The sequence below is a fragment of the Vitis riparia genome, chromosome 2 (genome assembly GCF_004353265.1).
Source record: "Vitis riparia cultivar Riparia Gloire de Montpellier isolate 1030 chromosome 2, EGFV_Vit.rip_1.0, whole genome shotgun sequence".
In the NCBI taxonomy this organism is placed as follows: domain Eukaryota; kingdom Viridiplantae; phylum Streptophyta; class Magnoliopsida; order Vitales; family Vitaceae; genus Vitis; species Vitis riparia.
Genome location: NC_048432.1, coordinates 14,843,753 through 14,858,229, shown reverse-complemented (window position 1 = coordinate 14,858,229; position 14,477 = coordinate 14,843,753). Strand labels below are relative to the sequence as shown.

The following is a 14,477-nucleotide window of genomic DNA, read 5'->3' as shown; positions in this document are numbered from 1 at the left end:
TTAAAATCTGTTTAAATTAATACATCAAAAAAATTTTACCCCTTCAAATTTTAAAATTTATAAAAATAAAATCAATTCTATACTTTTTGCACAACATATTCTATTTTCACAAAGAAGTTTTTGTTTTTAAAAATAAAAAACAGGAAATTATGCAAAATGATACTTGGTAATAAATTTTAAATCAATAACTAAATATAATTTAATTTAAAGTCATCTTAAGTCATTAAGTATTAAGTTTTATCAAACACTTATAAAAAAAAATTTATAAAATTAAAATATTATTTAATTATATTTCTTTATATTCTAAAATATTAACTAGTTTTCTACCCATCCTTTTATATTAACTCCAATGACTAAAATTAAATTTACCATTAATTTAATAATGCCAATTGTAAATTTTAATGTTAAATATGTAAAAAAAAAAATCCATTTAATAATAACCACTAAAATGATTTTTTGTTATAATTTTAATACTAAATAATCCTAAATACATTATTGATTTTGACTCTTAACATAAAATCATTGATTAATACAAACCTTTTTATCTTTCTTGCTTATATTTAATATATTTATATAAATTCTTAAAATGCTTGTATAGTTTTATATTTCTCCAATTTTATTCATCTTTATTTTTATTTTTATTTTTCTGCATCCGGGGTGATGCACCCCCCATCATCCATAGAAATAAAGAAAGATTAGGGTTATGTTTGGTTTTTGAGAAATTTGAGGGAAAGAAAATAATATATATATATATATATATATATATATATATATATATATATATATATATATATATATATATAAAAGAAAATAAAATAAAAAATAGGTTTAAAGTTAATAAATTATCGATATATAACTCCTAAAAATCTAAGATTTATCACTTTTATTTTCTTTAGATGTGATTTTTCAACAAAATCTTAGGGATATTTTCCCTCAGGATGTGCTTTTTTCTTCATCACATCTGTTTTTGGCATTGGATGGCCTATCACATAAGAGCCTTGAGTCTTTAAAAGCTGTGTTATGATACTTACCTAATCAAGTAGGTAAGCAAAAGAAGCATGGCATACCATTATCTCTGATGGGAGGATTGCTTCACTTCTCATTATCTCTAGATAAGGCTTCATTTGTTGTAGCAAGTCTCATATTTGATGATCAAAATTGCCGCTTTGCTGGTTCAAGTAGTCATGCAACTACCACAAATCCTACATGAGGAATTAAATCCCATAATTTTAGTTCAACTTGTTTCTTCTAGTGAAGTTGTTTTGCAGGTTTTGCTGTGGATTGTAGGGTTTGTTCCCTCTTCCTAGTATTCTTTAAAACTAAAGTGGAAAGATATCTTCTAATATTAATAGGTAAAATATAAATATATATATATATATATATATATATATATATAAAAGGGTTATTTTGAAAAAATAAATAAAAATATTTGAATCATGTTTGACAAAAATTACATTTAAATAATTTTTTTTTTTTAGATTTTATCTCTTTAGAATAATAAAATAAATTTTATTCAATTTTGAGTCTTGATTTATTTATAAAAATGTATTATATAACAATTATTATAGATAAATTTTATAATTTTGTTTTATGTGATGTACCTTAAATAAATGTCTTAATTTTCCTATATCTCTAGCACAATTAATAGTTTTAAATTATTTGACTTTTATATAAATTAGTTAAAATAAATTTGAAATAATATGTAAAAATTGGGAAATAAAATATTGTCTTAAAAAAATAAAATCTATTTTTATCGTAATTTTAATTTCCTTTTTAATATTCCCGCCCCCGAAATAAATCGGAGAAATAAACTCAGAAAATCCCATTAGCTTTGTACTTGGCTCCTGCACCTTGAATTTCCAGAGCACAAACTGCACAAAAGTAAGAAGTCCCAGACTGGGGGAGCCCAGGGACTTTTACTCAATGGCACGTTCACACAGAAGAAGGTATGCAGCTTTTCCTTCGTTGACAATATGGGTTTCCCAGGAAAAATTGTTCTTCAAAAATATGTAACACCCATTTGAATTGAAGATCACACAAAGGCAGTACCAGAATGATTACAAATTCCACTGAGTGGGATCCCCTCTTTTAGAGGCCAGGTCAGCCACCACGCGCGACTGAGGCACCCTTAGGTGCAGGGTCTCCCTCATCCCCTATTCCTACTTTCCACACTTTCCATCCACACACCCCCTATTAATCTTCTCAATTGCTATTCTATTCAGCTACATGGGCCATCTCCTTCCCCTCCTTTTCTAAAGGAAATGTAACTCAAAAGGGTGTCCCCCCAACTCTATCGAGTCATTTCTTTTCCTATCAATGTTTTAGAGGTCACAGGAATTCATGGCTCACAATGCTTTTCAAATTAAAACATCTGAGTTGGATAATGATCCTTTTGGCATGATTTTTGCTTTTACTTGGAAAAATTGTGAAGCTTTTCTTTTTTTAAATCATGTCATCAACATCTAAACCATCGTCACCTTTCTTTCTGGTAGAGAGGTCTTAAATTACTGAAGTAAAGGAGATATTTGAAAGCAGCTCTTCATCAACCTCTTCATCTTGAAAATCACTTGTGTTGAATTCTAGGGTTTATCCTATATATAATAATCAGAGCCACGATATAATCAAGACAATGTGTTGATCATCCAATGGACTTAAATCCATTCTTAAATGTAAGCATTGACAATAAAGCTTCTCCATTAATCTTGTTCACATTGACAAATGGTTCCATGCCTCCATTTATTAATTCAACAACTAGCAGAGGATAACACATGTTTAAAACATAGGGGGTCAAACATGGAGATATATATATATAAATAATTCATAATGTCCTTTTCTTTTATGTCTTCCTGATCTTAAGCATACATCACAGTGATCGAGTTTGATCTGTGCTAGTTTGCGTTTCCCACTACCATTAAAAACAAAGCAATGAAACAGTTTAGGTAGAGGCAAATGATTTCATGACCCAAACACATCCGGAATTAAGCCATTGCTTTGAGACTTAGGGTTTAGAAGAAGTCAGGGTGACAATGGTTTCAGAATCTTATCATTAGCACCACTAAGAACTAAAGCCAATGGACATATCAGGATGATGGGAGATGACATGATTGAGATGGTTGCTTAAAGTGCAATTAATTTAGTGCTGAGACAGCCTGCTTAAGTGCATTTTTTTTCCGGAGATCTCTTGAATGATGACAAGGTGACAAGTTCTTAAAAGAAGAGACTTCAATGGAATGTGCGTGTGCATTCGAGTTTCATCAGTAGGCTTAAATTATGAGGAATATTATACAGCTAACAGTAGCACTAGCTAGCAGGGGGAGCGGGGGATAGGACCATATCAAGATTCCTCTGGAATATTATCTTATATCTATATTCTATCCAGTACTGGATAATGGCTCAATATTAATTTATATATGTTGCAGCACAATACCATAAAGTTAATCCAAGTGACGGTGACACTGTGGATTACATTGGGCATCGTACTTCCTGGCGATAATCAATTAATCTTATGGCACTCAGACGAGTGAAAGCTTCCAATCTTTTGTACTAAATGAATACAAAATATGCAAGGGAGGGTAGGGTGATAATTATCAATGATCCAAGGAAAAAAAAATCTCTTTCAAAATGTCAAAATTCGAAAATATGTATGCTTTAGTCAAACAAGAAATGTTTCGATCTTTTCTTCTGAATTCTGCTTGGTTGAACCTGTGAATACTGGTACCGAGTCATTCTAGCTATTTACAGAGTTTTATTAGGCAAATTATAACAATGAAAGGAGGAAGGCCAAAGAAAATATTATGAAAGAAAGGTTATGGGGTGAGCCAATTGAGCTACCTCATGAACTAACAATCATGGTTTAAAGTCGTGGTTGAGGTCCCGAGGCATATTGGTCTCGGTGTGTTGAATCGGTATTGGACGTATCTAAAATACATACCATTTAAATATGCTAAAAATGTAAAATAGCATCATCATAACCATTGTGGAGTAACAGCGTGGTATGATTTACCTGCGAAAAAACCCAAAAACAAGGCCTTCAGCCGCCCTTCCTCTAGTTTAATGATCAAAGTGAAGTTCAACAATCTGTTGAGTCATGATTCCACAGACTCCATCTTTACTTCATATTTTTTCCTTTCTGGGTGAAAACAAGAGAAGACAGAAGAGACGGCATGCAACAATTGGATCATCAATATTTATAAAAACCACATCAAAATAACCTTTTCTTCCTTATTTCCAACATAATAAATACACTATATACAAAAGGTTTTCATATTCACAATACCACCTAACACTTAAGTATACAATTATGCCCAATGTGCATGTCCCTATCGTTTACATAAGATTACACAACTTTAAGCATTGGGGTTTCTTTATCTCCTTCAAATGATTCGAGTTTAGTAACATTCTTCGATTTGGTTGGTGAAAACCTCTTAGAACTTTTTTTTTTGAAAACTTGGAGCATCCATGAATATTTCTATAACATAATACATAAAATCACAGAGAATCTATAGTGAGGCCAGACATGGTACTTTGTAACATGCGCACTATAAAGTGTGAACCTTTTTTTTTTTTTTCCCTTTTGTGTTCTTGTCCACTATGCTGCATACTAGTGCTTGTCCCCCATCTCTAATGTATTCAACGAGTTTACCTCGATGTCATTAAAACAATCGATACCGAAATCATGAATGCCAAAATCCTGGCAGTCGAGTAACCATGCACAACTGTCATCCCACGATGGTAACCCCATGTTGTTGAAGTTCTCTCCGGCTGAGGGAAACTTCCATGAAGCATCAACTAGTGGCATTTCATCACCCCACAAGCAATTCATCAGTGAGTCATCGTTGCAAACGCTGTCTAGCAAGCGGGACTCATCAGTACTGGATGAATTTTCGGGTGGTGATGAGCTGGAGTTGTCCTGATCAGAGTTGATGATGCCGTCGGGATCGGGTAACTGGAGATTATGGGTGTCATTTTCTGGCAAATGATCAGCCCGAGGTGAAGTCTCCTTAGCCGCAGCTTGTTTGTGGAAGGGCTCGTGAGTGACTGGGTCAATTCCCATCTTAAGAAGCTTTTTCTTGATGTGGGTGTTCCAGTGATTCTTAATCTCATTATCTGTTCTTCCAGGCAACCTAGCTGCAATCTTGGACCACCTAGTAATTAAAGACCACAAACAACACAAAATCATTATATAATCGAAAGGAGACCAAAAATCAAAACCCATTACCATAAGAAAAGAAAACTCATGACTTCGCATCAAACAAACTTTATGGGGCATGTTTGCTTGCAGAGATGGATTTAGCACTTGGAATATAGAATATTGTCCTCTAGTAAACATCAACTCAGCTACAATCCTTTAGGCAGCATTCATATCTTAAACCAATGAACAACGTTTTTAAAATAAGACTATGTATCATAATGGCACATTAAACAAGTGTCAAATGAATAATCAATAACATAAACTATACCAAATTCAAAAGGCTATCATGCATGCCTTCACTTTACGGTAAAAATCTAATGCTTAAACTTTTTACCAAGTGTGTTCATCACATTTCCTAAATGTAAATAAATTAACAAAAAAAAAAAAAAATCAGTCACAAAATGTTTGTTCAAATTTAGGTGTCACTCCAACTATCCATAGTTAGCAACTTAAGGAAACCATTAGGTGGGCTTGTCCAAATGTTTTAATTGGGAAAGACCCACTTTCCTTCATAGTGCATCATCTTTCTACATTATTGATAAGATCAAAATTGGAGACAACAACGTATGGTTTCCAATGAAAGGTTTCCCATTCTTTTCACGTGTTTGTTCAAAACTCTGCACCAAACACTTACAAATAATTAATATTTGAAAAAAAAAAATCCAAATTCACAACCCTAATGCAGGAAAGTAATGCTGTTCCTGGCTTTACCAAATTGTGTTAATAAAAAAATTGCGCTACATGTCACTCTAAAGATAATACATATAATGAGGAACCCTAAAAGAGAGAGATGATCAATAAACCTGTTGCCGAGGCGGGCATGAAGATCAATAACCAATTGTTCTTCGGATTCAGTGAGGAGGCCTCTCTTCAAGTCCGGGCGGAGATAGTTAGTCCAGCGAAGACGACAACTCTTGCCGCAGCGGCGGAGTCCGGCAAGCTTAGGAACAGCACGCCAACAGCACTGGCCATTAGTGAGAATGAAGTTGATGAGTTTTTTATCCTCCTCAGCCGTCCACGGCCCTTTCTTCACCCCAAGCTTGTCACAGCAAGGTTGTCTTCCCATCACTAATACCCACTAATAGAACAAGACTCTCAAAACACCACACCAACTTGTAAAGACTCAAAAGCCCCACACCCACCTTTATATAAAAGTCCTCAATATGATCACACCACTAAGACAATCTCCTTCGGACATGTATATATATAAATGCTTTATATGAAAAAGGGCCCCACCATTGGTGAATGAAAGGAGCTTCGGAACTGCAACAACCGGTCTGGTGTGTGTTGAGCTCCATATATGAGATGTGTGACAGTGAATGATGAATGACACCAGGGCACAGCCTACATCTAAGCCATCCAAATTTTTTTCTTCCCATTTTCCTACACAATCCACTCCGTGATTGCACTCTTACTCAACCATTCCATCATCCATTCCGTCATCACCACGTTTACGTGTCCGTATTCTACTTACCCAAGTGTCTTGTGTGGCTTTTTGGTATGCTCTTTCTTTGAATCAACCCAGCTCCACCCTTCGATGTGTCGACCCTAGCTCTTAGATGGGGTTTCTTTCAATCTGATCAAACCCCATCAAGCCATCTAAAATGATAGCTTGACCCATTAGTTTCTTCACATATTACATTAACATAAGTTTTTATATTTCCTCTAACCTAAATATTCTACAATAAAAAATTATCCTTTTTTTTTAATAATAAAGTCATATCTCTGGTACGATATCTAAGTATTATTCATAAGAAAATTGAGAAAACCTCATTCTGGGCTACAGACTAGATTCCAAACCTTTTATTCTCATCCAATCCGAAAATTTACCTCAACGCCACTGTTCTTTTTATTTTTTGCCTTCTATTCCTGTGATACCTAGGCCAATCACAATATTCCACCATCTTGTACCTTCCTTCGCATTCCCTGACATGCAGGATGATATTTTCAAATGGACAATGATTTTGCTCTCTGTGATTGGCTGCCACAAAATTATTGGAGAACAAAAAGGCAGGAAAAAAGGAAATGTAATGGCTTTAGCCAAAAAAACTGCCCATCCTGAATACGGTGTTAGGAACAGGAATACTGCATTGAAGAAAGTATATTCTAATGAATTTCTAACTTCAAAATGCTTCACTACGAATGATAGAGATGCTGTTGGCATTGTCTCAATCATATCTTCCTTTTCTTTTTTCTTGCTTTAGATATAAAAAATGAAATATTTTGTGACATTTTCTGAGGCACTGCCGACAAATGTAAAAAGATTGAAATTTTTTATTTCATAATAAATCAAGCAGTTAAGTCCCTTTACGCGTTACAACAAGAGCAACATATCCAGAGAAGAGCATGGTTACATGATGGGTACGGAACATCTCCTTCCGCCCTCCATCCGAGCCTCTGACCAACAAGTTAGAAGGGAACAAGAAGGAAAATCCCTTTCCTTATGTGGAGACAAGGATGAGACTTGCTAATCCATCCATCTTAGGTTTAAAAACAATGAAACACCCACTTCATACGCCTCCCTTTTCCACATTACTTTGAATAAACACAAGACGATCGATGGAGCCACACAGCAAACTTCACAGAGTCGTTGTGGGGTCCTCTTCATCGTTGGAGAGCTTCTCACCACTAAACATATATGTTCATTACAACACTTCAACTTTGCCCACTCTCTTACAAATGCGTGCATGTCTTATTATACATAAATACACATTGACCAATTTTTATCACCAAGTTCTTTGTTAATATTCAGACGCAGCATTTCATTTTGCCACACATTCGCCGCCTATACCACACTTTGGATTCTTCCATTGCCAATTGGGCCACGCCATCTGCCACCTCTGCGTCTTTCTGGATTCTTCCATTCAGTGGCCCAAGGCAACAGGAGTCTCTACGTTCTCACATGGCACGTGTCATAGGTGAACGTTGATTCCGCAGACTCACCGTGGTCATATGATGCATGGACTTTCTTTTGGGACAGTTATTGTGTTAAATTAATGACAAGATAATAAACTGTAAGATTAGGTAGGATTTGGGGTGGTTGATAGTCCAAAATTTTGGAGCTTTTGACTTGGGTCTCTTGGCCGAGGTGCGTGTTATTGAATGTGGACCCTTTCCCCCAATTGTCTTCCAGTTGGACGTCATTAGGCTCTCACCTATGACCCAAACCCTAATTTTTTTAACCCTTTCAGGTTTTAGGATTTTTGGTATATATTTATTTATTTATTTATATATTGTTTTCTTGGAAGTAATGATTTCTGGCTTGGTTATTGCAACATTACAGCAATTTCGCACCATTATATTTGAAAAATCAATTGCACTATATTATGCCGACATATCTCACACTAGTGGTATACATATCCTTTTAATTAAAGGCTTATTATGAGTTCTAGAAATAATATTAAGTAAAAATGTTATTGAGGAAAGAAAAAAAAATGTTAAGTAAAAATGGTTTTCTTATATTTGGTTTAATTATAAAAAATATGAAAGAAAATCAAATATAATTAAAATTAATTAAAAAATTATACATTTTAAAATTATTTAGGCTATGTGTAGTTTTGAAAAATTTGAGAGAAAATACAAAGAAACTAAAATAAAAATGAAAAATAGAAAGAAAGAAAGAAAAAATGAAAAAAAATCAAAAAATAAGTTTAAATTTAATAAATTATTTTTATTTGTTTCTTCAAATTTATTTTACTTATTTATCTCTATTATAGCAAAATTAGATAATTTAAAAATGTATAAATTTTAAATTAATTTTAATTATATTTTATTTTCTTTTATATTTTCTATAATGAAGTTAAACATGAGAAAATCATTTTTCTTAACATTTTTTTTTTCGTAGTATTTTTTTGCGAACCAAACATAACCTTAATTTTTATATGATAAAGGAAAATAAGTTAAGTAAGGTTGAAAAAAAATATTTAAAAATAATTTATTAACTTTGAATGTATTTTTTGTTTCCTTTAACTTTTTCTTTCTTTTCTATTTTTTTTTCTTCTTATTTTCTCTGAAATTTTTTGAACCAAACAAAACCTTAGATAAGATAAAAAAGAAAATCTTTCAACCATCTAGGTCAAGTTCATATATATAATTAAAATCAAATGGTCAAGATTGATTCAAGTTTTAAATGAAATATTGAAGCAAAGAAAGGACCAGAATCATGAAAGAGAAAAGGTTTTAGGAGTAAGGAGGATGAAAAAGAAAAAATTTATTATGAAATCATGAGGGATATTTGATGACATAATTAAAAAAAAAATTATTTTAAAAAGCCTTGATTTAAATGTACTATTATTAAAAAGGGTTCTAAAATTTTCTTTAATCATTGTAGATTTTCAACCAAATAATGGTGAAGGAGGTACTAATCAGTAATTTCAGCATCCATAAACCAAGTGACGGAGGAGAATCCGTGTGAAACCGAGTATTATACGACTGTCCCCCAATAATCTTCCCCAATGATTTCCAATTAAATTTCACATCCTACTCTCAATGTGCTTCATCCAATTTTCAACTAACATACAGTGAAGGTCAATGTCGACACTATAAACAAATCAATGTGGTCATCATGCAAACCATTGACTCTCCATGTCCTAATCTCTTCAGAGAAAAAAGATAAAAAAACAAAGGAAAAAAAAAAAAAAAGATGTATCAATTGCCTTGCAATACACTCCTACACCAAATAGTCTTGGTTACATTTTATTTTTTTTCTCTGGTCTGTGCTCTCAAATATGTACATCTATGATGGCACATACTTTCCCCATAAGGAAAGGGAAGTGACTCACAAACTTGGGTCGTAAATGTCGGTCTCCATCAACTTACACCTGCTGTGCTCTCAAGCTCTCCCAGAAAATTCAATCAACTCAACATCGATCATGTGGAAATCAGTGTGTCCGAAAAAATACAAACATAATTTATTAATGGCGTTGGGTTTTTTAGGATATACGCAAGTGAAGGTCATACTTAGTATAGTAAAGGGAGCCAAGGGGTTGCATTGCTTGCAAGGTTGGATGTGTCTGGTTGGGGCTCAGTCAGCCATGGCGGTAGCAGCAGTTGTGAGTTCATGATCACCAGAGTGACCAATGCCCTAACTTCTTCCATATCGGTGAAATTCCGCTTTTGTACGATCACTTCTCTTTTTCCCTTCTTTTTTCAGCATAACGTTGAAGCTTTTATTGTTGTCACTGCTTCAATAACAACCTGGTTGGTGCAGTGAAGTATGGAACCTTAAAGTTGGGATTATAGACTGTTCACCTCAGAGTATATTCCATGAAAATAGAACTATTTAAATCAATCCAAGTCGGCGAAACCTGGTCAGGAGAAGTGATTATGACACTTCATTTTGATTAAGGCCAAATCGGTGTTTGCTTAGTTTGTAAGCACCCAACATCATATCAGAGAGACTTCAGTTTAATAAGATGATCTGCCAAGATATATTCAACCCAATTAATAATACCACAATGTTGAATGAATGGAATTTGTTAAATCAGTTAACATGGCAGAATACCGAGTTTATTAGAAAAATTCAAGGAAGATGAAGTTAATAGAACAAAAATTTGAGACAAAAATCTTTACTGTACTGTTTAATAATACATGGGGGTGGGAACTATATTTGATGTTTCAAAGGCTATGAGTATGAGGAAGGTGGCAGCAAAGGCTGCCACTTGTATCCATGGTGGGCATCCAAAGAGTACATTGCACAATTATGACTTAAGACACCATCAAGCACATCCTTAAAAGCGACTCACGAGCTACCAAATTGGATTTCATAGACGTTGAAACAACTATTTTCCACAAAACATGAATTAAATGCTATCTCTTTCAAACTTAATTATACTCTCTAATGACGTAATTTGTGGGTAATGCAATCGTCATTAAATCAAAGAATCAAGGATTTGATCAACACCACATTTAAAAGAAGCCTAAGTGATTAAGTAGCTAGCTGGAAACCTATACTTCATTTTCTAGTCGTGAAGGTCCAATTAGCTTTGAACTGAGAAAGCGATTTTCAGGTTTCAACCAGCTGATGATCAAAGGTCTGTGGTACTAAGCTTAATCCCTATAGTAGTCGTCATTCACACGCTCAAAAGGGGTCTAATCACTTACCTAAGAACCATAACAATTGGGGTCTTGATTCAAGGTCAGAATATCTGTAAGAATTGAAAGGTTTGAATAATCAACAGCGTAATTAGTGATCTTATGACTCTTATGACGGGACTTTCCCTTGATAGAAATATTTGATGGTTGGGCTGGAGCTTAAATATGGTTTCTTTTTGTCTGATGAGACATGAAAGCCTTGTATGAATGCCTGATGAAAATAGCGGTTGGTGAGAAAAATACATGTGAAGGTTGAGTTGGATGCAATATGTCAATGTAAACTGTTTGGCCAAAAAGCCAAAAATAATTGCGGAGAAGGAGGTGGGGTTAGTGAAAAAGATTTCAGAGCTTATACTCGGTGAATGAGAATCATGCTTTTGTTTACTTTTCCCCAGCTTTAATCTGGAATTGAAAACTTCCCATTCTTGTCCTAAAAATAAAAAATAAAAAATTATGGAGAATAGCTGAATAGGTATTAGGGAATTCGTCCATGGAATCTGATTGGACATAGTGAGCATGATATTGACTCTTTTTTATCTGGAAAGATGAGATGTCGCTGGTGGCAACAGCCAACCGGAGAAGGAGAAGGTATGGACATGAAGGTCAAATGGAGTCTTAGATGATCTACCTCCGGGGCGGCCACAGACATTCTTAGACTGAGGCTTTGCTAGGTTGTACCAAAGAGGTACTTTCAAAGAAACGGCTTGACCTTATAAAAGAAACAAAAAGGAAAGCTTCAGACACCTGAGTAGGTGACATTGTGCCGTTACTTATTTTTTGCTTTCCGTTATCTTTGAATATTTAATTGGGATTTTTTATTATTTAAATCTAAAAGAGATCATAGGCTACATGAGAATCATAATAATTAGAGAGATGCTAAAAAAAAAAATCAATAGATAAAATTTAATATTAAAAGCTAAAAGGTGTACATCTAATATATACACCTCGAATTATTATTAAATAATAAATAAATTAAATATATAGGAAAGTAATTTATTTTGTAGAAATAATTTAATAATTTGCAGATAGGGGATAAGATGGATAAAATTTTCATTTCCTAACCTATAACAAAAATAAGATAATAAAATGTTTTCATAGTCGATGTAAACATAAACTAATTCAATCTAATTATACTCCAGTAGGCAATGAGTCGGTTGTCGGTCTTTTTTTTGAAAAGTTTGATTAATGGCAAGATGAGAAAAAAAAATGAATTACAAAGTAAAAATAAGATATTGAGAAAATCAAATGCAAATTCTTTTATATTGGTTTGTCAAACTGTCTACACTCACTCTCCCCAAGTTCTCAACTGAACAAGGATTCCACTAGCTCCAAAGCTTGAACCACATGTTTTCAATTTGTACACTTAATTTCAATGTTCCAATGAATCTTTACAAATATTTCAAGCCATCCACCTTGATTAAAAAAACTTCTCACAAAAATGAAGAAAAGTAAAGATGTAATCTCCAATTTTAATAGCAAGTAAAGCTCACAACACAAATGAAAACTAGTAAGGATTTGAAAATGGACTTAAGAAATTAGCAAGTTTTAAAATAGAAGTACTTGTAAGAGCTTTAAATGAGAGAGAAAGTTGGTTTTTCAATTGAATGCAGTAACTCTTATATCCATAAAATGTTTTTAAATACTTTAATTTATAGATTTTTAGCTCAAAATCCCCAAAAACCTCAAAAAAAGTTCAATCAATTGAATAATCAGTTAAATCAATTACTAGTAGCCAGTTATTAAATGCACTAATAGGTGAATGGTAGGATTCATGCCTTCGATGACTTAAGCAATCGATTCGATTGATCAATTGGCTAAACATATGATTTACTAGAAGAGAGAGTGTGCAAACTATACCTTGACCAATCAAAGCCCAACCAACTCAACCAAATCCTCCTTATCTCAACCGATTGCGCTATAAAACGTAAAGATGATCTTATATCAAGGTTTGAACTATAAAGTGTATATAAATAATAATCTCATATCAAGATTTGAAACCTCTGATAACATGTATTCATTCTCACACAGCCCCTCAACATAAACTTAGAAAAAATTAGGGTTAGAGTTTTTTTTGAAAATCATGAAATCATCTGATTTTATTGAAAATCATTTTTTTTTCTTGGAAAGAAGAATGATTTTTATTGAAATCATGACAAAAAATTTAACTCAAGCTTATCAACAAGTAGCAACCTTACAAAAAGTCTTAGGTCTTCTTAAGCCTTCAAAAAGCTTAAATTCTCAAGGTATTGATCTTTTATGATCACTTCACTTCAACTTCCAAAAAGAATCGGAAATAATTAATTTGATTTGAACTGTTAGCAGTGGCTGCTGAGAAATAGAAAGAGAAAGCTGAATTCTGGATTGTGGCCCATAATATTTACCGCTGAATATGCAAGTCTAGACACACATGACAAACCGTTGCGTAGCTTGCATATCCCCGCCTGGCTATCATTTTTTGCTGGAGAGCAGCTTCCGGGTTAATCACAACTTGATTAAAAGAGCTCATATGACTTCCAAGGTGAGACATGACACAGTAGTTTGGCTGCATAAATCACTTTTATCTCCTGGTGTAGGCAGAACTATTATTTCATCAGGACCAGAGCTATCCCTAGGAAGAAACAAAAGACCGGTTTCTCTGAAAAAGAAGGATAAAAAACAGACGAATATTGCTTCCAAAATTTGTTGGGATGTTTTCACCCTACTCATGATGCTGTGCCCAGATGCTTCAACAACGAAGCGCACACTACAACATTCTCGTGCTAAATGATTTACCTGGAATTGAGGCAGAATTTACTTAAGATATCATTCAGTCTAAACAAATGCAACCTAATTCAGTTGTAGTAACTCATAGGCCACCTACTTCCGAGTTCTGTAAAGGTGAACATAGAAGACAATTTAGCTGTAATAACATTTACAGTGGGAAAGTCACATGAATCTCATTAATCCTACAGTCTCTTAAGAGGCATGTTTCAATACCTGTATTCCACAATATGCAGTACAGTTACTGGAATTTGGCCTAAGCCATGACTCTTTAATTCCGAAAATTCTATAGCACCAATCCAGTAACATATTGAAATTTGAATCCAAGCGCTTAACATGTATGGCAATCTAGAGAGATAAGATTTAACTAGGAAGAAATGAAACCATAGGATAAAGAAATATGATCTAGGTACAAAGAAATAAGACCTAGATA

The 14,477-nt window shown here is 33.6% G+C and overlaps 1 protein-coding gene across 1 annotated transcript; it reads right to left on the bottom strand.

Moving 5' to 3' along the window:
* Window positions 1-4,201: 4,201 nt before the first annotated feature.
* On the bottom strand, window positions 4,202-6,360 carry LOC117928811 (protein ODORANT1). The gene is made up of 2 exons (XM_034848837.1): window positions 5,995-6,360; window positions 4,202-5,144 (listed from the first exon to the last, which is right to left on the bottom strand). The coding sequence occupies exons 1-2, from the start codon at window positions 6,255-6,257 to the stop codon at window positions 4,601-4,603; spliced, it is 807 nt and encodes a 268-aa protein (XP_034704728.1). The 5' UTR covers window positions 6,258-6,360; the 3' UTR covers window positions 4,202-4,600.
* Window positions 6,361-14,477: the final 8,117 nt, after the last annotated feature.